Source organism: Macaca fascicularis, chromosome 14 (genome assembly GCF_037993035.2).
Source record: "Macaca fascicularis isolate 582-1 chromosome 14, T2T-MFA8v1.1".
NCBI classification, from domain to species: Eukaryota; Metazoa; Chordata; class Mammalia; order Primates; family Cercopithecidae; genus Macaca; species Macaca fascicularis.
Window position 1 is genome coordinate 84,115,960 of NC_088388.1, and position 25,379 is coordinate 84,141,338.

General features: G+C 35.0%; 1 protein-coding gene across 14 annotated transcripts in view; it reads right to left on the minus strand.

Moving 5' to 3' along the window:
* Positions 1-25,379, minus strand: part of DLG2 (discs large MAGUK scaffold protein 2) — a 2,233,585-nt gene that overhangs the window by 1,678,442 nt on the left and 529,764 nt on the right. For 3 of the 14 annotated variants that reach the window (XM_045370176.3, XM_074014941.1, XM_045370174.3), the window contains exon 1: positions 8,525-8,895. The exons of the other annotated variants lie outside the window; for them this stretch is intronic. In XM_045370176.3, coding sequence (XP_045226111.1) covers positions 8,525-8,554 — 30 coding nt within the window. In that variant the 5' untranslated portion in view covers positions 8,555-8,895. Of the gene's footprint in view, positions 1-8,524; positions 8,896-25,379 lie in introns of those variants that run through there. 14 annotated transcript variants of the gene reach the window in all.

Genomic DNA, 25,379 nt, shown 5'->3' on the forward strand with positions numbered 1-25,379 from the left:
GCCTATAAACCTGCAAAGCATTATTCACTGAAGCCAGAGGAAATCCCCATCACCATGACTAGTGGCAAATAGAAATTTGCCACTAGAGTGGTAACTAGCTAATTGAATTACTGAAATTTATCCTTAAATGTCAGACTCCCAGAAATGAGGAAATGAGAGAGAAAGAGGAGAGGGAACAGAAACACCCACACCTGCTATTTATTGGCTATGTGTATACATAGTTGCTACACTAAACCCTATGTGTATACTGGCACTAGATATTCCCCTTGTCTGGGATATTCTTTGCCAAGATCTTCACAAAGGTGATCCTCTTAGATCTTCTTTTAACTTAAATTTGCTTAAGTATTTATGTGAGCTGTGTCACATAAAATTACTTCTAACACATATACAGACACAGCTCTCATTTTTCTCCAGCATACGGCGATGCTAATGGTAATGAAAGATCCCAGTTTATGCTAGAATATCTTATTTTCAATAATTTCTCTCATCCTTTCCATATATGGATTACTTTGTACTTTTCAAACATGTAAACTAATTTGATTCCACACAATAATTCTATTCAGGAACTACTGATAAGCCAGTATTATAACCCCATTTCAGGCTTGAGAAAATAAGGGTCAGGGAGGATAAATTGAGTTTACTAAGATTACTAGTATAATAAATGGAAACCCCAAGTCTGTATTTTCTGAATCTTGATCCAACGCATATTCTCAGATTGCCTTTGGTGAAACATACATACATGCAACAATACAGGTCCCTCAGGTAGTTATAATCATGGGTAATCTGCTTTAAGAAAATCTTATCTTCCAAACATTCAGATTAAATAATGGATAAATACTAACAGGAAGTGATGAATTATTTTATGTACCTCATGAAGGACTTACATTTTTTTTTTAGTTTTGAGCATAGTAAATGTTTAAATGTTATTTAAGTTGTAAAATTTTATTTGCAGTTGTTTCCTCTGCAGATCCACATTTGTCTCAGAACATAAGATTTATGTAAATATCTTATAAAGGACAATTCTCTCAGTCTCACAGCTCTTCATAGCATTGTGTTGTTTTTACACACAGAATCAAAAAGGGCTAATGTTATGAAGTAACATCCTGGCAATCATGTTTGGAAGGAAAACCATTTACTACAGATGTGTTAACAGATGATTGGTATGATTTATATAATAAAATTTTATTTTATTTCTAAAAGTTTTGTTTTACAGGCTATGGATATATGTCTGAAAAACTTCAAATCTACAACTAATTGTAATTTTAAAATTAAGCCCTATATGAGTGCAGTTTTTATTTAATTAGATATTTAGGTTGAGAAGGAATGAAATGCAAAGTATTGTATCAAGAGTATATTTTAACTAAATAATAACTTTGTTGTGATTCAATCAGGAGAGAATAATAGTGAATGGAAACATGGATATTAGAGTCACAAAGACTTGAGTTGGAATTCCCACTATAAAACTTATTATTTCTGTGAATGTACCTTATCTTTAAGATATGAAGGGTCACCAGGTTGGTCTAAAGACTAAGTGTGTTTTTATTAAATTCAAGTACCTTCTATGTCCCAGACATTACACACACCCACACACACACACACACACACGAAAAAGGAACATAGTTCCTTTCCTTATGGAGCTTCTGTCTAGTCAAAAGAAACACAGAATAATCACACAAATCAGTATACACTATGAGTTGCTATGTGTGGAATGTGGCATAAAATCAGAGTATACACCAAGAATACATAATCTTTTAGAAAAGGTAGTGACATGTAAGGTGACATCAGGAACATAAGAATTTAGATGGGTGGACGTCATCTAGAAAGAAAAATAGTAAATGGAAGTCCCTAAAACCAAAACATGGTTGATACCTTCAAAGAACAGAGGGAAGCCAGCAAGGCCAATGTGTCCTTTAGTTTAACGAAAGATAGGGAAGGTAACACAGGTTTAAAACATGGTCTCATCCACGTATTTTCAACACTCTTAGAGTGTAAAATACAAGGTATAAAGAAAGAAGATAAGACATGAGAGAAATTTAGGTTCTAAGTCAAAAGAGAATTGCATACTTTGGTAAGAATTTGTACAACTACTCATCTTTCAATAGGTTGCTGAGAGTAAGGCTGTTGGGTTTCTGTATTAGACTGATCCTCTTGCAGCTGGATGGAATACTTAATAAAAGAAAGTTAAACTATTATATTAATGGCATTAATATTTCATGTGTCTGACACTATTAAATGGTTAATCCCAAGTTATTAAGACAGTCATAGAATCTCTTCTCTTTCTACACAAAAAGGTCAGGTTTTGTTAAATTTTCCCTACTATTAACTGCATTTATGCTCCTCTTTGCCACTCAATAGATTTTTTTTCTGATACATCAAGCTCCATGTTCCAATCTCTGTCAGGTAGACATGCCACCTTGCAGACATTTGGTTGGAATGACAAGAATTAGAACCCGTGTCATTGGCAGGACAAATACGAGAAGTGCACCAGAAAAAAAGATAGGAAGATAAGGAAGCTATAGACCCTAACAGAGAACAGAGTGCCTACTCCCTACAAGGTAATATTCTAAGCATTTTATAGTTCTTATCTCACCGAATTCTCAAAACAATGCTGTGAGATAGGTACCCTTTTGTGGATGAGAAAACTGCAGTGCTGAGAACGTCATCCAGCTAGTAAAAGGGGAAGCCATTATTTTACTGAACAGGTATAAGGATGGGCAACACAGGTTTGGTAGAAAATAGGAGAGAGCTCAAATCAGGGGGATGAAATGGGAAAGAAGTCTGGGCAAACTGGGATTTGGAAGCAGTTTTAACGATGGATGGAATATCCTATTTCCTTTAAGATAACAAATATCTCGACTTCATGATATTTGTGACTGGGTGCTGATCTATCTCTGCATCCTCTGCATCTTGTTACTCATATTGGACACCTTACATCCCAGCCATATTGTCCTTCCATTCTTGAAATGTGCGATTCATTCTCTCTCCCTGCCCCCCACCGACTCTCTCTCTCTCTCCCCACACACTTGCCAGAGCTTTGCCTAAAACATTCTCCCAACCCCATTGTGGCTTCCATTCTGCAAATCAGCTTAAGTTTCACTTCCTCAGGAAAGCCTCCCCTGATATTTATCCCTGCATACCCTGCAACAAAGCTAATCAGGTTCTTTAGGTATCCCTATCCTCATTTCCATAGCACTTTATATTCATTTCTTACCAGACATCACTGCTATTTCTGTAATTGATTGTTTTCCCCATTAGACTAAAGGTTCCATGAGAACAGATTGCTTATTGTATCCCTACACCTTTCAATATGTCAAGTGCATAGTAAGCATTCAATATATACTTGTTAGATTAATAAAATGAATGAATAAATGTGATGCTTCTACCATGGGAGCACTGTATACCAGCATGAATAAATAGCTTTGTCTATGAACACAAGACCACTCAGGAAACCATTTGTTGCCTTGGTGATTTGTTTCATTTTCTCTACATGAAGCTCTGGTGGAAAATAAAAATGATTTTAGCTTGTCCAAATACCTTATTTGCAAATATTTCTGTTAAGAACCCACTTACAAAAGGACAAAATGCCACCTTCTAAAAATTAAAGTCATAATAAAAATATGATATTTACTAGCATTAATAAAAATATTTTTAATGCCTGGCAACAACTTTTATTTCCTTTTAGTAATCCTGAGTAATTTTTAATTTTTATTAAAGATAGGGGGTTGACAAAGAGTGAAATCATATTTACAAAACGGTTGTAGTATTAACAACATCAAGAAAAGCTTCTTTTGTGCTGCCAGGTCCACTTTTCACTTACTATGTGAATTTTATTATGTACATTAACCTGTTATACACAATAAAAATGAATAGTGCCATCATGCCTTTATGCCTTTATTAACAAATTATAACAGTAACTTAACATATTGCAGTTTTATCTGTAGATTATTTTTTAAACTTTTTCAAATGTATAAGTATGGTTAATGGATATCTGAAATTATGCCAATGTGTGATTCACCCACTACTACTATTTAAGATACTTAGTTAACTTAAACAATTTTATCTTCAGAGAAAATATAGAATAATGTTAGATTCAAAATAGAAAAGGAAATACCTCAGAGATGCAATAAAATATACTCATTTTAAAGAAAAGGACAGTGGTGGCCAAATGCCTTTGGGTGCCCATGGTCAGAAAGTACAGATTTACTTTTCACAGTTGCACACTTTTTTCTGTTCTTATATCAAATCCTTTATGCTATTACATATACTTGAGAATTCCTATGCAGTAGAAGAAAAATTATATTGACTCCTTGCATTTCGTTAAATTAGACAGAATATTCTGCCTGTGATCCAGAACTATTGTCCTATTGCCCAATCACGTAAACTCATGGCTCTGCCTAACATTATTTTCCTTACATTTTAGTTGCAAAATTTATTGGGATGATTATCTTTCAATTACTCAAAACATATGTAGGGAATTCCATTATACAAAATGTGTTACATTAGTTATTAGATTATGTTTAGCCAGTGTTATTGAGACGACTTCATTTACCTCAATGATCACACTGAGGGGTATTCATTAAAGGTATAACTTGTGAGTTGCTGAATAAATTATACTACACACACATTTTTCCACATGCCAGGAATTGTGCTAAGTACTTTACATACTCCACCACAACATCACTTAAACATAGGTAATATATCCTTTTCGAAGATGAAGAAATCAATGTTTGAGGAAATTAAACAATTTATCCACATCTTAAAGCTAATACATGTCAGAACAACAATTTAAATCCAAGTCTCGCTCTAGTGTCCTGCTCTTCACACTAAAACACGCTCCTTCTCTTTCTCAGAAGTGATATCTGTGACAAAAGAGTTAAAATTGAAACTGGACAGAAACATTTGAAAAAAAGAGATGACTCAATCTTCTGAAAGTGGGTTGCCTGAACATTTGACAAGACCTTGGGATCCATGTGACAGAAACTCTGTATTTGTGAATACTCTGATGATGTCCTAGCCTACAATATCTTACTCCAAATCTGAGACATTCTGCAAATCAATCTAACTACACTGGAGCTCTTAAGACTTTAAACAATCAGAGTTAAATGGGGTAAGATCTAGGGTGAGATTATTTTATCAGAGGGTTTACACAAAATCCCCAATCATTTCCTTCCTTTTATATGCAGAAAAAAAATAATAATGATTCTCCATCACCATTCTAACTGGCATGAGATGCTATCTCATTGTGGTTTTGATTTGCATTTCTCTAATGACCACCAATCACTGAAAAGTCAGGAAACAACAGGTGCTGGAGAGGATGTGGAGAAATAGGAATGCTTTTACACTGTTGGTGGAAGTGTTAATTCAACGATTGTGGAAGACAGTGTGGCAACTATTCAAGGATCTAGAACTAGAAATACCATTTGACCCAGTAATCCCATTACTGGGTATATACCCAAACAATTATAAATCATTTTACTATAAGACATATGCACACATATGTTTATTGCAGCACTATTCACAATAGCAAAGACTTAGAACCAACCCAAATGACCATCAATGATCAAATGGATAAAGAAAATGTGGCACATATACACGATGGAATACTATGCAGCCATAAAAAAGATTTGAATTCATGTCCTTTGCAGGGACATGGATGAAGCTGGAAACCATCATTCTCAGCAAACTAACACAGGAACAGAAAACCAAACACCACGTGTTATCATTCATAAGTGGGAGTTGAACAATGAGAACATATGGGCACAGGGAGGGGAGCATCACACACTAGGGCCTTTTGGGGGATGGGGGGCAAGAGGAGAGATAGCATTAGGAGAAATACCTAATGTAGATGATGGGTTGATGGGTGCAGCAAAACACCATGGCACATCATACCTATGTAACAAACCTGTACATTCTGCACATGTATCCCAGAACTTAAAGTATAATTCTAAAAACTTATTCTACCATATGTCTAATAGATTATTTTATAGTACCACTATACAATTATATTTTCTAGATTTATCAGCATCCCTCTGCTCATTAATCTTCTTACAATCATTTTTAAGAATGTGGAACAAAGACATAATGAGGAATTTATCTCTATAGTGTGTGCAATAGGGGAAAATGGAAGAACTCAGAGGTCACAGAGGTCTAGAGGGAGCCAAGGGGACAGTGAGGGACTTTCATGCCAAGGAAAGGGAAGGAGGAACAAAAATGCTATTACCAATGGAAATATTTCTGTTTTTCTGCAACTGAAAACTTGACAAAGGTGTGGTTAGCTGTGGTATTGAAATGTGCTGTGAATGAAATGGAGCTTAGGATGTATCATGATAATTAACAGTTCCAGTCTCACACAAAGCTTCTGTAAAGCAATAATTGAAGACAGCACCTTAGCCAGAGCTACTGGAAAGTGAACTTATTGCTGGTGGAGAAAGAGATGAGCATTAAACTAAGATATAATTAAAATTTCCAAATTGTTGGCAAGTTTCTTGTCAAACGGTCCCAAGAAAGTAGAGCAAGGGCATCCCAAGTACATGGCTGCTTGGGGAAAAAACAGTAAAGTATCAACAGTGGTAGATTAAATAGATAAGATTTGTAGTGTGAAGTCCTCTAAGAGGTCTCCTCACCTATGTCCAGCTTTTGAAGCAATCATGCATTATTTACCATTTAAATATCACAATGTAACTTTGCTGTATGTTTGTTCTTTAAAGATGTTATATATGTCACTCTGGAAATGTTCATGGATATAACTAAGAAAATAACATTTCATGTGGGTCTGTGTTTTGTTGATTCATATAATTTATAATGATAAATCACAATACTGGAGTAATGACATTTATCTCTTATTAAGCACTTAAAGCAAAATAATATGTATCACCTATGTATCTGTAGTCAATAATATTTTTATAAGGAAATATAAGGCATCTGACATTTTTATTAGATAATGTTTTCCAAATTGAATGCACTTGATTTCAGGATTGATTTAATTTGTATAATATAGTAGACTTCCAGTTTGGGTTCTCATTAATAACTTTTGATAACTTATTTTTAAAATACTAATTTTGTTTCACAGTATCTAAAATTATAATTTGGGAATAAATAATTATAAAACACATGTAGATCAGATTTGGCAGTATTCTCTAAAGAAAAGTAACACCAAGGGTAATGCCTCAGGAAGAGTAACATAATTACGAGGATATTTCCTTTAGTAGATTACACAAGGACATACCATTTCCTACTTAAGATTTTTTAAAATTTATTTTAGTTGATTTACTTTTACCAATTTAACTGGAATATTGAATGAGATGTTTGGCAATTTTAAAAGTAAAATAAGGTATTCATCTAATTTAGAGGCCTAGTCAACTAACCCAACTAGAAGTTTTAGGCTTTAAATCCACTAATACCAACTGAAGCTGCCATGTGATACTGGGCCATATGGGAAGATATCCATTAAAATGTTCTGGGACTTAATTTGTACAAGTAAAATATTTAAAGTCATGCCATGGGGAACTTGGTTTGTGGCTTTGAAATTAAATAATATTTTCTTCAGTGGTAAAAGGAGATCACAATGGGAAATCTACACTCACTTAGTTAACTCTCATGTACTACGCTATTAATTTTGTTATGTTTAATAGTCATCTAGTCAATGTGAGATACAAAAAGATATGGTTCAAATTAACTCATGGTATGCTTACATGCAAAATGAAAAGGGAACTAATGAATAAATGTCTTATAATTAGTTTTTTCCCAAAAATATTAGGAATATCTATTCAAATAATCAGTGATTACAAATTTTAAATACATTATTTAGAACTGAAGACAGAATAAAATAAACTGCTTTTGAAATGTTTCGCTATTTTCTGTAAAACAAATCCATAAAACGATTGCCTATTGATTTTATTTCATGCCCACTTTTATTTATATTTCCAATAATGCAAATATTTCATTTGTTTCTAATTAAAATAGAGAGAATTAGCTAAATATTAAATATTGTGTTTGTTTTAACTCAGGGCCTTGAGATTTTTTTCCTTTAAAATAAATCACTAAAATGCAGAATATCAGAATTCTCCAATCAGAAGCAATATGTCAAGTCACAGTAAAGCTGATTGGCTTCTTTAAACACAGAAGACATGGTTTTTAAATGAAAAGCTAATTATCTCACTCAGAAAGACTGCCTTGATATGTTAAGTTAAACTGATGTGTATGTGCTACACTACTACTATAGATATTTCTATTATGAGCTATAAATAGATGCAAAAGCAAATCCTGCCATAAAAAAAAAAAAAAAAAAAAAAACGGCAAATTCTCCTTCCATTTGCACAAACATGCAATATCACTTTAAGAAGTTAAAAATCACATAAAGATAGGACCCCCCCAGACCCTCAGGGAACAAAATACCCAGCAAAGTAAATTATACTAATCATTTTATCTCATGAACTGGCAGCACCTACTAGAACTGTTTAATTACGGGACCAGAATAATAATAGAAAAATGCTGCACACAACAACAGCCCTGTTTCCTATCCTACCTTTGTGGTGACAATGCACAGGCAATCCATCCTGGATCCCTACACAGGACTCAGTACATGGAAATCACGCCAGCAAATCAGCAAAGGTGAGAAAAGCCTTTTTGGAAATTGCACACAGAAAGAAGCAGAGCTTGGATTCTGTACAGACGGCTTTTCCAAGGGGGCCCCTCATGGGAAACTCGAGCCCTCCTCCATACAGCTCAAGGCAAGCAGGATTCTCCTAGGCACCAGAAAATCCCCTAGAAATCAGCTCCGGCAAAACTTCCCGGTGGCTTGCTGGGCTCCGCGGCTGCATGGTCTTTTAGCGGATTCCTTGATCGGAACAAGGCTCCTGTGAGTGCCCCGCACAGTTCTCTCGTGGCGATGAGTGTAACACCAAGCACCAGAGAATCACATTTCAGCTCTTGCTCTTGTTTCTGAATTCTGATCCGCTGCTTCAGTATACTCATAAGATTTCCTTTGCCAAAGTCCCCACTTTGTTGCCTTCCTTTCTTACTAACAACACTGAGTAACACAAAAAACTACCCGTCCCATCTACCAAATGGCTGTCGTTCCAGTGCCAGAATAGCGACTTTGGAAAATAAAATGCTATTTATTACGAGCATGATTGCCGGGAGTCTAAATGACTCGAAAGATATGACTGAAAAGCTAAGGTGCATGTGGTGCTGCATACATCACATCTCAACTCACTTGCAATTACAAGGGCAGCTTCTTACAAATGACTAACAGCTGGATAAGGAAAATCAAGACAGTGACACAGAGAAACTGCGGATTTGGAGGTTTAACTTAGAAAAGGGTTACATTTCCTTCTTTTGTGTTTACCTATGTGTGTGGTCCATGATATATGCGAATACACAAACAACCTGAACATTTAAACGAATAAGCATGTTACGAAATTGGGGTGAGAGGAGGTTCTAAAGTGTTTACAAAAGTTCCACATTCTGAGTGAAAAAATGAGTTCTTCCCCAAACTTTTCCCTCCTCACTTGCTGTCTGCAGGCACTTATTACGTGGGCAGAGCTTTGTGTTTCCTTTTGCAGCATTTTAACAGCCAAAGGATTAGCACTCTCCCCTCCCCCAAATCCCTCCCTTTCTTCTACTAAAGCTGCAACTACATAGACTGCCTTTGAGGTGCTTGACAAGCATCACTCTGGATAATAATATACTTTTTTTCCCCATCATCTTAGACACACAGGCAGTCACAGACTGAAACAGAAAAACAGAACGACACAGGAGCTCAGAAAGGAGAGAGCGGGTGGGAAGGGAGAAAGAGAGAGTGAATGACAGAATGGAAAGTACTGCCTGACAAATAAAAATGGAAAATCAATGATTCGCTTTCACTAGGAAGAAAACACATAGTCAACTGGACCATTGAAATACCAAAAATAAATGTCTAGGGACCCACACAGTTTACCTCCTCAAGATACTGGCAGGACAATTTCCCACCACATAACTAACAACTACCCTCTCATTTTTCATAAAAAAGTGTTCTTTCTATGATAAACAATTTGGAAACAAATAATACATAAGACTCTTCTACCTTTCATGAATTATTGTGGTTCTAACTTCAATATCCCGATAACCTTCTGATTGCTAAATGAATGAATGTCTCAGAAACTGACATGTCATTATTTTACTCAAATGAGAGCACTGTTCATAAAGATTTTAAGTTCATAGCAAATCAAATATATGTTCTGAGAAAAAAAAAAAAAAAAGAAAAGCCCCTAAAGTTCAGTTTGATATAAAAACCTTCAAAAGTGGTTCAAAAAAAAATTTGTAGTTAAAAAACATAATTTCCTCTGAACTGCCATCCTACTGGTGTAATAAACTTCAAATAAGTTTCAAGTTAAACACCACGAATAAAATCCATACTCTGGTCCATTCCATTAGGTACCTCTGTCTTATGGTTCGGTAATTTGAAAAGGTCAAAGAAACATCACTTTGTCTATTCACCCTCATTTGTTACATCATCACAATAATTTTTTTAACTTAATACTTCCTAAGCTTATCTCAGGGTGCGTAAAACTTTTATATCTTTGAGCATTCCCAGGTACCAGCATATTTCCCTGACACAACTAACATCTAATAGGTAATTGAGACTTATTGCCATATTCATGTTCAAAATAATTAGGCTTTGTGTCCCTATAGCACCTTAAAGTTGACAAAGAACCCATAACAGTCTCACAGGCTTGGGAAGTTTAAATCACTTCCCAAAAGCCTAGTAACTTTCAATGGCGACATTAAGGACCATGTCCATTAATTCCAACTCCAGGTCTTTGTTAGTCATAGATACAATAAGAATGGAGACAATCAGGGGTTAGACAGAGGAAGTAAATAAATAGGATAGCAGAGTAAGATGAGTATTTTCAGAAGGTATCCTGGAAGATGATACTTTCAGAACTTAATTCCATCTTTGCAGAGCGAAGGAAACTACGATAGAGAAAAATTAGCAGAGGGAGCCTGATTAATCTTCTAACGCTGGCGGATCACAGAGGAAAGCACTTTGCAAACTATAGAGACTTGCAGAAATAAAAGACAGCTTGTCTAGCATAGGTCCTAGAATACCTTAGGCACTCCCTAAGTCATTCATCTGACACATGTTTGTTGAGCGCTCATTATGTGATTATTTGATTAATGTCTCTATCACCCTCTAAAGTGCACTCCTTAAAGATAGTTTTAACTCTTTATTTCCATTGTCTAGACTAGTATCTCATTCATTCAACAAATATACTTGACAATCTACTTATGTGGAAACACAAGGTGAGGAAAAGCTAGCAAAATCCCTGCCCACAAGAGAATAAAAAACTATAGTACTGTACAGAAAGCATTTGGGGATGTTTAACATCAACAAAATAGAGGCATTTAACCCAGAATGGAGCAGTGAGGGAAAGCTTTATGGAGAGGAGCCTTGAGCTAAGTTGAGAAAGAACTATAGGAGTTAACTAGAAGTTAGGAGAAAAGAGAATTACATGCCGAATGAATCAGCAATGTGTTATCCCTTTATACAATCAGTTTAATAAACACATCCAATGAAGGTACTTCAAGAGCAACCATTTTACAGCAAGCATTTTACAAACTGAATATGCAATTTTTATTTGAGAAAAAAGAACACTGCTCATTTAATTTTGAGTACAAATATACTGTAAAGGCATGTATAATATGTATATTATATATTCATTTGCTTGTATTCACCTCAAGTGATTAACTGGATAATGTATGTATGTTTAGATATAAGCAAGTACATAACATTTTGAAGTATAGACCCATTTGGGATTTCCACTTTGTGTATACCTTATCTTCGATTGATTTTCCTCAGATATAAAGATGATAGAGGATAATTCACTCCTTTGCCTCAAGGGAAACATTATGTTCTTTTTATAATTAACAAGGTATTGATATGAAGCATTTTTTTTTACAGACATAGTGCTCAATTGGGCCTGTGATTTTTCACAAGAAGAGTTTGGCAAGATAGAAAGCCTCAGCCTGCAAGCTGCTTTACTTGATATTCCTTGAGGTTAATGATATCAAACTAGAAATATATTGATTCTTAGTAAAACCTATAATTGAAAGTTTGATATCATAAAACTACTCTTGTAAATTACTTGCACTAAACCTGTACCTTAACCACTTAAATACATTATTACTTTTATCTTGTTTGTTTCCAACAGGGAAAAATATCTCTAAAAGTGAAATCCAGTCTGCGTCTATTCTAGAATCTAAGCCCCTTGAGGGCAGATTTAATGTATATATCTGGCACCTAGTATGGTACTGACACTTAAGAGGTACAAAATAAATATTAGTGGAATGAAAAATCACAGCTCTAGTTAAGCTATTTATTTTTGATAGTTTTTTAAAATCTATTTAAACCTATGATCCCTTTATTCATGAGAACCATATATTCATATTACAGAGTAACTATAATATATGCATATATACTTATGTGCATACATAAAAATTTAAAAATAAATATATTGGTGCATGTAGCTGAAGGTATTTTCAAATAAAAATATTTTCATTGGCAAATCCAATCTGATGTACGAAGGCATGGTTTAGAACAGTCTTATCTATAATGGAGAAGGGCAGTTTCTAGCTGAAGTGTTACAACTACAGGATGCTACTGAAACTAGGTGCTTGCTATTGTGTTAGAAAAACAGTAATAAATATAAGCATGTTAATAATAACAGTAATTTATCAAGTGGCTATTATCTGAAGTACTGAGATAAATACTTTGTAACTATTATCTCATGGTCATAATACCCTTTAGGAAACAATTATAATCCCTACTTTATAGTTAAGGAAACTGAAGCTGCCTGAGTTTCTATGACCTCCATAAGTGATACAGAACCTACGTGACTCCAATCCACAGGGTGGTCTATGTTCTTTCCGTCTCATTACACTGCAAATCCTGAAACCATTTCTATCCCTCTGGGTCCAACCTGAGTGTGTGGCACAAACAGATTCAAAAGGCCTTCTCCTTAGCCAAAGGTAGCCTGGACTCCATGCAGATGAATTATAAAGAACATGTAATCCTCCTAAAAGGATAGGTTCATCTCTGGGCTACTACCAGACACCTTCCATAGCTTATAAGGGCCTTGAGAATAACCCCAGAAGAAATGGACTCCACATTAGAAAGATTAGGTCCAAAGGAAATAACAAGAAATCCACCCACCTGGCCTCCTATTCCTGTCTATCTGTTCCCCATATACCCAGAACAGCAGGCACACAAATGACATCTGCAAAGCTTGTTAGCTTAGTAAAATAAATAGACTGCAGGCAGGTCATGGCAAAATGCTTGCCCTCATTTCCAAACTCTCCAGAGATAAGTAAGAAATTAGGATCAACTGAAAAAAAGACTGAATTTTTCAGAGTTTCTATCATCAAAAAAATCAGGACAGTATTGGATCCTGAAAATAATTCATGAAAAGTGGGAGTCCATATATTCTGTTCAAGTTAAATGTGTATTCTTACAAAAAAGTATAAAAACTAAACAAGCAAAATTTTGAGTGAACCAATAATTGCTAATGAAATGAATTAATTTTTACTTTTAACCCATTTTTTAATCATGATATTCGATTGTATGGACCTAAATTTTATGTCAATTTTTCTCATGTGAGTCGGAACATAGTTAAATGATAGCCATGTAGTTCTCGCAGTTATTATCATCATCAAAATCTAAACAACCTTTGAAATTTTATATAAATGGGAGGCTATAAATGATGTAAATATTCAATAAAAATTGTTTCCCTAACAAATCAAAGTTTACATAAACTTTGCTGAACATTAACTACATTTCTAATGAGGTTCAATTTTTTCTACTATTATACAATGCTGTGAGTTGAGTGGATTGCAGAAATCCAAATAGTTGTGTGCAAGCCACAAATCTAAAAAGCTATATGGTCAAAAATAAAATTTTGCTTTCAAATCAATATAAATAACCTCAGCAGTATTGCTAAATGCCATTCCCATACTCCACCTTCTTATACCCTGATACGGTTTGGTTGTGTCCCCACCCAAATCTCAACTTGAATTGTATCTCCCCGAATTCCCACATACTGTGGGAGGGACCCAGGGGAAGTAATTGAATCATGGGTGCCAGTCTTTCCCATGCTATTGTTGTGTTATGGAATCAGTCTCACAAGATCTGATGGGTTTATCAGGGGTTTATGCTTTTGTTTCTTCCTCATTTTCTCACGCTGCCACCATGTAAGAAGTGTCTTTTGCCTCCTGCCATGATTCTAAGGCCTCCTCAGCCAGGTGGAACTGTAAGTCCAATTAAATTTCTTGTTCTTTCCAGTCTTGGGTATGTCTATCAGCAGTGTGAAAACAAACTAATACATACCCCAAGCACACTGGCCTGTTACCTGTTCCTCAAATATGGTGTTTCACTCTAATTCTTCCTCAGGGCCTTGAATTTGTTGCTCCTTCTGCCAGAAACTGTCTTTCCCTGGATTTGCACATGGCTAGCTCCTTCTCATCATTCAAGTCTCTGCTCAGATGTTACCACCTCAGCAAGACCTTCCCAAACTGATTTCCCCTAATTAGAATATCTTCCATCATTCTCCATTACATCATCCCAGTTTATTTCCTCCATATGGATTATCACAATCTAAAATTATCTTCTCTATTCATCTCTTACTATCTCCCCTATCTGAAGTTTATCAATGAGAGCAGGAACCTTAGATGTTTTGTCCATGGCTACATCACCAGTGTTTAGAATGTAACAGATGCTAAATAGAGATTTTTTAATGAGTGAATGAATGAATGAAATGCATCATATGAAAACTCTTTAAAAAATGTATGGCTAGAATCAGCAGTCCAACATTAAATTTGCAATGCAAGATCTTTAACATAGTTTAGTTTCTAAGGGTCTGATTTACACTAACAATAGTATTTACAAACATACACATAAACAATAGTTTTTGGATTAAAATTAATTTATTTTGAAATAAATTATATTGGGAATAATTAAGGTATATGACATCATGTAAGATATATATATATAGTAAAAAGGTTATTATAGTGAAGCAAATTAACATACTTATCACTTCTCATATAGTTACCTATTTTTTTGTTTTTGTGTCAAGAACAGCTAAAATCTACTCATTTAGCATGAATCCCATATATAATACAATGTTATTACCTATAGTCCTCATGGTGTACATTAGCTCTTTAGACTTCTTCATAGTACATATCTGCTAGTTTGTTTCCTCTAACCTACATCTCCCTCATTCCTCCCAACTCGGTAACCATTGTTTTATTCTATGTATTTTTAAAATTTTATTTTGTATATGGTAAGTATGTATGTATACACATACACACAGATAGATAGATAGACAGACAGACAGATAGATAGATAGATAGATAGATAGATAGATAGATAGATAGATAGATTGATTCCACATATATGTGAGATTATGCAATATTTTCCTTTCTGTGTCTGGCTCATTTCATTTAGCATAATGTCCTCCCAGGCTCATCCATGTAATGGCAAATGGAAAGATCTCATTCCTTTTTAAAGCTGAATATTATTCCATGTTATATGTGTACCACAGTTTCTTTATCCATTCACCCACTGACAAACACTTATTTCCTCATCTTGGCTATTGCAAATAATACTGCAAAGATCATAGTAGTGCAAATATCTTTACAAGATTGTGCTTCCATTTCCTTTGTGTATATGCCCAGAAGAGGAATTGCTAGGTCATATGGTGTTCTATCTTCAATTTCTCTAGGGACCTCCATACTGTTTTCTATAATGGCTGTACCAATCTGCATTCCCATCAGTAGTGTACAGAGTTCCCATTTCTCCACATCATCACCAACATTTGTCATCTTTTGACTTTTTTTTAGAAATATAAAACAATTTATGTGACACTCCCAAAATAAAGTTATACACAGAATAATTTTTGTAGAAAATATGCATTTGTAACCTTTCTATCTTTAAAAAAAATTATTATGAGTACAAGATAGTTATATATGTTTATAGGGTACATGTGATGTTCTGGTACAAGCATAAAATGTTTAATGATCACATCAGGGTAACTGGGATATCCATCACCTCAGGAACTTATTTTTTTTTATTAGACACATTCCAATTTCATTCTTAGTTTTTTGATATATACAATAATTACTGTTGACTATAGTCACCCTGTTGTGTTATCAAATACTAGATCTTATTCATTCCATCTAACTATATTGTTATGAAAATTAACCATCCCCAGTTTTCCCCTCCATCACCGCTACCCTTTCCAGCCTCAGAGAGCCATCATTATACTCTTTCTCTCTATGAGTTCAACTATTTTAATGTTTGGCCACATATAAGAGAGAACATGTGAAATTTGTCTTTCTGTGCCAGGTTTCTTTCGCTTAACATAATGACCTCAAGTTCCATCCATGTTGTTGCAAATGACAGGATTTCATTCTTTTTTGTGGCTAAATAATATTCCAGTGTGTACCACATTTTCTTTACCCAATAATCAGATGATGGACACAATGATTCCAAATCTTGGCTAATGTGAATAAATAATAAATACAGGAGTGTAGGTATCTCTTCAATACACTGATTTCTTTTCTTTTGGATAAATACCTAGCAATGGGATTGCTCAATCATATGGCAGTTTCTAATTTTCTGAGGAACCTCCATACTCCTCTCCATAGTAGATACACTAATTTATACTCCCACAAACAGTATATGAGGGATCCCCTTTCTCCACATCCTCACCAGAACTCATTATTTCCTGTCTTTTAGATAAAAGCCATTTTAACTGGGGTGAGATGATATCCTACTCTTGCTTTGATTTGCATTTCTTGATGATTAATAATATTGAGTATTTTTCATATATCTATTGGCTATTTACATGTCTTCTTTTGAGAAATCTCTGTTCAGATCTTTTGTCCATTTTAAAATCAGATTTTTTCTCCAATTGAGTTGTTTGAGCTCCCTATATATTAGGGTTATTAATCTATTGTCAGATGAAAATATTTTCCCCCATTCTGTAATTTGTCTCCTCATTTGTTGATTATTTCCTTTGCTATGGAGAGCTTTTTAGCTAGATGTAATGTCATTTTTCTATTTATACTTTGGTTGCCTGCACTTTTGAGGTATTACTCAAGAAATTTTTGCCCATACCAGTGTCCTAGAGAGTTTCCTCAGTGTTTTCTTTTAGTAGTTTCATAGTTTCAGGTCTTATATTTCAATCTTTAATCCCTTTTTAATTTATTTTTGTATATGGTGAGATACAGGGTTGTAGTTTCATTTTTCTGCACACGGATGTCCAGTTTTACTGGCACAATTTATTAAACAGACTGCCCTTTTCCCAATATATGTTCTTGACATCTTTGTCAAAATTGAGTTTTTGGCAGATGTGTGGATTTATTTCCGGGTTCTCTGTTCTGTTCCATTGATCTATGTGTCTGTTTTTATGCCAGTACTACACTGGTTTGGTTACAATAGCTCCGTAGTATAACTTAAAGTTCAGGTAATATAATTCCTCCAGCTATGTTCCTTTTGCCCATGATGGCTTTGGCTCTTCTGAGTCTATAGTGGTTCCATACAAATTTTAGGATTACTCTATTTCTGTGAAGAATGTCATTGGTATTTTGATAGGGATTTCACTAACGTGTAGATTGCTTTGAGCAGTATGAACACTTTAACAATACTGATTTCTCCAATCCATTAACACAGAATATCTTTCCATTTTTTGTGCCCTCTTCAATTTCTTTTACTAATGTTTTATAATTTTCATTGAAGGAATCATTCACTTCTGTGATTAAAATTTATTCCTATGTATATTACTTTATTTGTAGTTATTGTAAATGGGAGTTTTTTTCTTGCTTTCTTTTTCAGATTGTTCATTGTTGACATATAGAAATGCTAATGCTTTTCGTATGTTGACTTTGTATCCTGCAGTTGTATTGAATTGATTCTTCACTTCTATTAGTACAGTTTTTGGTGGAAGTTTTAGGTTTCTCTAAATAGATCGTATCAGCTATGAACAAGAATAATTTGACTTCTTTCATTCCAATTTGGATGCCTTTTATTTTTTCTCTCATTTAATTACTCTAGCTAGGACTTTCAGTGCTATATTGAATAGCAGTGGTAAAAATGGGCATCCTTGTCTTGTTTTATACCTTAGAGAAAAGGTTTTTTAATTTTTCCCCCTCAGTATGGTACTATGTAGGAGTCTATCATACATATCTTTTATTGTGTTGAGGTATGTTCCCTCTATGCCACATTTTTTAGCATTTTTATCATGAAGAGATGTTTAATTTTATTGAATGCTTTTCAACATCAAATGAAATATGGTTTTATCCTTCATTCTGTCAATATGATGTATTACATTGATTGATTTCTGTATGTTGAGACATCTATGTATCCCTGGACGAATCCTACTTGGTCTTGATGAATGATCCTTTTAACTTGTTGTTGAATTTGGTTTGTGAGTATTTTGTTGAGGATTCTGCCATCTATGTTCACCAGAGATATTTGCCTATAGTTTTCTTTTTTGATGTGTCTTTCTCCAGTTTTGGCATCATGGTAATACTAGCCTCATGAAATTATTTTGGAAGTGTTCCTTCCTCCTAGGTTTTTTCGAATAGTTTGAGTAGGATTGGTATTAGTTCTTTAAATAGTTGGTATAATTTATCAGTAGTCATCAGGTCTTGAATTTTTCTATGATGGGGGACTTAATTATGACTTCTGTCTCATTACTTCTTGTTGGTCTATTCTGGTTTCAGATTTCTTCATGGTTGAATCTTGGTAGGTTGTATGTGTCTAGAAATTTATTTATTCTAGATTTTCCAATTCTTTGGTAAATAGCTGTTCATAGTAGTCTCTAATGATCCTTTGAATTTCTGTGATATCAGTTGTAATTTCATGTTTTTCATCTCTGATTTCATTTTGGGGTGTCTTCTCTCTTTGTTCTCAGTCTGGCTAAAAGTTTATTGATTGACTAATTTTTGCTTGGTTTGCTTTTGCTTTTCTAGTTTCTTACCATGCATCATTAGGTTATTTGAAATTTCTCTACCTTTTAATGCAGGTGCTTATTGGTATACTTCCATCTTAGAATTGCTCTAGCTATATCCCATAAATTTATAAATGTTGTGTTTCCATTTTGATTTGTTTCATAAAATCTTAAAATTTCCATCCTAATTTCTTCACTGACCTACTTGTCATTCAGGAGTATATTGTTTAATTTCTATGTATTTGTATAGTTTCCAAAGTTCCTCTTCTTATTGATTTTCAGTTTTATTCCATAGTGGTCAGAAAAGATATTTAATATAATTTCAATGTTTTAAGACTCATTTTGTGCCTTAACATATGATCTATCCTTGAGAATGACCCATGTGCTGACAGGAAGAATGTGCATTCTGCAGCTTTTGGATAAAATGTTCTGTAATATCCATTAGGCCCATTTGGTTAACAGTGTAGATTAAGTCTGATGTTTCTTTGTTGATTTTTCTGTCTGGATGATCTGTTCAATGCTGAAAATGGGGTGTTGAGCTCTCCAGCTAGTACTGTATTGTGGTCTTTCTCTCTATTTAGCCTTAATAATATTTGCTTTATATATATGGGTGCTCTAGTGTTGGGTGCATATATATTTATAATTGTTATATCCTCTTGCCAAATGGACTGCTTTATCATTATATAATGTCCTTCTTTGTCTCTTCTTATAGTTCCTATCTTAAAATTTATTCTATCTGATATAGGTATGACTATTCCTGCTCTTTCTTAGTTTACATTTGTACAGAATATCTTTTTCCATCCCTTTAATTTCACTCTGTAGGTGAAGTGAGTTTTGTAGGCAGCATATAATTGGGTATTTTTTTCTTTAAATCAGTTTAACACTTTATGTTTTTCATTGGAAAGTTTAGTCCATTTATAGTTAATGTTGTTATTGATAGGTAAGAAGTTAATCCTCCCATTTTGTTATTTGTTTACTGGTTGCTTTGTGGTCTTTTCTTCCATCCTTCCTTCCTGTCTTCCTTTGCATAAAAGTGATTTTCTCTGATAGTATGTTCTAATTCTTGCTTTTACTTTTTTGTGTACCTGTTTTGGGTTTTTTGATCTGAGGTTACCATGAAGCTTGCAAATCATATCTTGTAAAAAACAATTTTAAACTAATGACAACCTAACTCTGATTTCAAAAACAATGAACAAGCAAAGAGAAAACTTAAAAAAAAAAAAAAAACCTCTACACTTCATTGTCCATGTTCTTTGACTTTCAGTTGTTTATATTTTTATAGAATCTATTTCTTAGAAATATGTCATAGTTATTATTTTTGATTGGTTTGTCTTTTAGTCTTCCTATTCAAGATATGAGTGGTTAACACACCACAATTACAGTGTTGAAGTATTCTGTATCTGTCTGTGTATTTGCTGTTACCAGTGAGTTTTGTACCTTCAGATGATTTCTTATTGTTTGTTAATGGCCTTTTATTTTAGATTAAAGAAATCCCTTTATCATTGCTCTTAGGACAAGTCCACTGTTGATGAAATCCCTCAGCTTTTATTTGACGGGTAAAGTTTTATTTTTCCTTCATGTTTGAAGGCTATTTTCCCTGGATATGCTATTCTAGGATAAAAGTTGTTTTTTGTTTTTTTTTCCCTTCAGCACTTTAAATATGTCATACCTCTCTATCTTGGACTGTCAGATTTCCACTGAAAAGTCTGTTGCCAGATTTATGCTCCCTTGCATGTTACTTGTTTCTTTTCTCTTGCTGCTTTTAGTATCCTTTCTTGATCTTAGTCTTTGGGAATTTGATTATTAAATGTGTTGAGGTAGTCTTATGTGGATTAAATCTGCTTAATTTTCTATGACCTTGTACCTAATATTAATATTTTTTCTAGGTTTGGAAATATCTCTGTTATTATTTCTTTAAATAAACTTTCTTACCTGATCTCTCTCTTTACTTCCTCCTTAAGGTCAATAAATTTTACTTTTTCCCTTTTGAGACTGTTTTCTAGATCTTATAGGTTTGCTTCACTCTTTTTATTATTTTTTCTTTTCCCCCCATGACTGTTTTTTATACAGCCCATCTTCAATCTCACTAACTTTTCCTTCTGCTTGATCAATTCCACTCTTCAGAGATTCGAATGCATTTTTAACTTTGACAATAGAAATTTTTCAGCTGTGAAACTTCTGCTTGATTATTTTTAAAAAGTATTTCAATCCATTTGTTAAATGTCTGTGATAAGATTTTGAATCCCTTCTCTGCGTTATCTTGATGTTCACTGAGCTTTCTCAAAACAACTATTTTGAATTCTCTTTCTGAAAGTTCATATATTTCCACCACTCCAGAATTGGTCACTAGTGACTTCCTTACTTTGTTTAGTGAGATCATGTTTTCCTGTATGTTCTTGATGCTTGTGGATGTTTGTTAATATCTGGTTATTTAGAAGTTAGGTATTTATTTTAAGCTTGCAGTCTCAGTTCGTTTGTACCTATCCTTCTTCTGAAGGCTTTCCAGGTATTCAAATGGAATTGGATGTTGTGATCTAAGCCTTTGGTCACTGAAGCCATATCAACACTGGGAGATGCCCCAGAACTAGTAATGCTGCAATTCTTGCAGACTCCTAGAGGTATCACCTTGGTAGGCTTGGGTAAGATCTGGGGAATTGCCTGGATTACTGGGTAGCAGTCTCTCATTCTCTTTCCTCACTTCTCACTTTCCCCAAACAGAAGTCTGTCTCTGTCTGTCTGTCTCTCTCTCTCTCTCTCTCTCTCTTCTGAGCTTCCCGGAGTTGGGGGAGGGGTAGCACAAGCACTCCCATGGCTATCACAGTCAGGACTGTGCTGGGTAATACCTGAAGGCATCACAGTATTTGGGTCTCATCCAAGGTCCATGTACTATTTCCTGGCTGCTGCTGATGTTTCTTCAATACCCAAGGGCTCTTTAGTCAGCAGGTGGCATATTCAGCCAGGAATGGGTCCCTCCTGTCAGAGGAGTAGGTTCCCTTCTAGCCAAGGGTAGGTCTAGAGATGCCATCCAGGAGCTAGGACCTGGAATTAAGGGTTCCAGGAATCAGCATGGTGCTTTATTTTACTGTGGCTGAGTTGGTACCCAAGTTGCAAGACGAAGTCCTCTGTACTTTTTCTTCTGCTTTCCTAAAGAGTAGGGAATCTCTCCCAAGCTGAATGCCTGGAATTATGGAGGGGTAACACACAAACACTCCCTTGGGCATGACAACTAGTGTCTCACTGGGTTTCATGTAACCCAAGTTCACTGACCCCAAGCCCAGAGCAGTGCCAGGACTTATCCAAGAACTGCAGACCTTGTCACCTGACTGACGTTCAAATTTATCTAGGACACTAGGCAACTTTAGTCAGCCAATGGTAGAGCTACCCCAAACTCAAGTTCCTACCACTGGGGTGGAGAATTCCCCTTGGAATGGGTCTAGTCTAAATGCTTCATCTGTGGACACTGTTGGAATTTTGCCCTATGTTGTATTCTGCTGTGAGAGGGCAGAATTGAGTTCCAATGCAATGTCTCACAATCACTTCTCTCTCTCTCTCCTGCAAACATGCAGATTCTCTGCATACATGCCATGGGTTGGGGAAGAGTGGCATAGGCAATGCAAAACTGTCTTTCCTACCTTCTTTAGTGCCTCTTTCCTTGATATAATATTTAAGCCAGCTACTGTGATCACTCACCTAACCTTTGGTTCTTATGAAGGTGCTTTCTTGCATGGATAGTTATTCAATTTGGTGTTCCTGCAAGAGGGATAATCACTGGAGTGTTCTATTCAGCCATCTTGCTCTGCCTCCCTCCTATCTATTGACTTTTTGATAAAGCCATCCTAATGAGTGTGAGGTGGTTTCTCACTGTAGTTTTGATTTGCATTTCCCTGATGATTACTGTTTAGCCTCTTTTTATATACCTGTTGGACATTTCTGTCTTCTTTGAAGAAATATCCACCCAAGTCTTTTGCCCATGTTTTAGTTAGTTGTTTTTCCACTACTGAGTTGTATAAATTCTTTATAAATTTTGGATATTAACCCCTTATCAAATATATGACTTGCAAATAACCATTAACTTTTCATTTACTAGCTATGAATTTTCATGTGCATAATATCATTAAGTATTCATAACCAGTGAATTAAGTATAATTTTACAGGTAAAGAAACTCAGACTCAGAAAAATTGACTTATCCAAAGTTATTTAGCTGTTGACTTGATGAACCAGTATGGTGAATATTCTTTTATTTTATTTTAAGTTCTGGGATACAAATGCAGAATGTGCAGATTTGTTACATAGGTATATGTGTGCCATAGGTTGCTGCACCTATCAACCCATCATCTAGGTCTTAAGCCCCACATGCATTAGCTATTTGTCTTAATGCTCTCCCTCCCCTTGCCCCCCACCCCCTGACTGGCCCTCGTGTGTGTTGTTCACCGCACTGTATCCATGTGTTCTCATTGTTCAACTCCCATTGATGAGTGAGAACATGTGATGTTTGGTTTTCTGTTCCTGTGTTAGTTTGCTGAGGATGATGGCTTCTAACTTCATCCATGTCCCTGCAAAGGACATGAACTCATCCTTTTTTATGACTGCATAGTATTCCATGGTGTATACGTGCCACAGTTTCTTTATCCAGTCTATCATTGATGGGGATTCGGGTTGGTTCCAAGTCTTTGCTGTTGTGAACAGTGCTGCACATGTATCTTTGTGCATGTATCTTTATAATAGAATGATGTATATTCCTTTGGGTATATACCCAGTAACGGGATTGCTGGGTCAAATGGTATTTCTGGTTGTAGATCTTCAAGGAATTGGCACACTGTCGTCCACAATGGTTGAACTAAATTTACATTCCCACCAAGAGTGTGAAAGCATTCCTATTTCTCCACAGCCTTGTCAGCATCTATTGCTTGTTGCTTTTTAATAATTGCCATTCTGACTGGCATGAGATGGTACCTCATTGTGGTTTTGGTTTTCATTTCTCTAGTGATCAGTGATGTTGAGCTTTTATTCATATGTTTGTTGGTTACATAAATGACGCATTTTGAGAAGTGTCTGTTTATGTCCTTTGCCCACTTTCTAATAGGGTTCCTTTTTTCTTGTAAATTTCTTTAAGTTCCTTGTAGATTCTGGTATTATACCTTTGTCAGATGGGTAGATTGCAAAAATTTGCTCCCATTCTGTAGGTTGCCTGTTTTCTCTGATAGTTTCCTTTGCTGTGCAGAAACCCTGTAGTTTAATTAGATTCCATTTGTCAATTTTGGCTTTTGTTGCTATTGCTTTTGGCATGTTCGTCATGAAGTCTTTGCCCATGCCTATGTCTTGAATGATATTGCCTAGGTTTTCATCCAAGGTTTTTATGGTTTTGGGTTTACATTTAAGTTTTTAACCCATCTTGAGTTAATTTTTGTGTAAGGTTTAAGGAAGGGGGTCAAGTTTCAGTTTTCTGCCTATGGCTAGCCAGTTTTCCCAGCATCATTTATTAAATATGGAATCATTTCCTCATTGTTTGCTTTTGTCTGGTTTGTTGAAGATCAGATGGTTGTAGATGTGTGGTGTTGTTTCTGAGGTTTCTGTCCTGTTTCCTTGGTCTATATCTGTTTTGGTACCAGTACCATGCTGTTTTGGCTACTGTAGCCTTGTAGTATAGTTTGAAGTCAGGTAGCATGATGCCTCCAGCCTTGTTCTTTTTGCTCAGGATTGTCTTGGCTATATGCGCTCTTTTTTGGTTCCATATGAAATTTAAAGTAGTTTTTTTCGAATTCTGTGAAGAATGTCAATAGTATTTTGATGGGAATAGCATTGAATCTATAAAGCACTTTGGGCAGTATGGTCATATTCATGATATTGATTCTTCCTATCCATGAGAATGGAATGTATACTTGTTTGTGTCATCTCTTATTTCAGTATGGTGAATATTCTATTGACCAAGTGGATGAATCAGGATAAATCTTGATTATCTAATGCCAATTCCCATCCCATCTTTGTTGTAATAATCTTCTGCACTTTGGAAATCACTGAACTCATTGATCCAGGTAGTAAATACCATAAACTACAACGTTTGGTCCTTATCTGAACAGAATATACTATACTTCATTGTTTTCAAGCAAGTATAAAAAAACAGAATCCTAAATACAGATGTATCATATATAATATCATATCTGTAGTGTTTGTATTGCTTTAGAGACAGTAAACACATTAATGTTGGATTGATTAAATAAAGCTTTATAAATATATGAGACTTAACAATATTCAAACTTGACCAGATGGAACGAGCTACCTTGGGAGGCGGTATATATCCTATAACTTGAGGTTTTCCAGCAGATGATATAATCCCTTTAAGCAGACTGACAATAAACATAATTTAAAACTAAGGAAATTCACTACTTTGTATT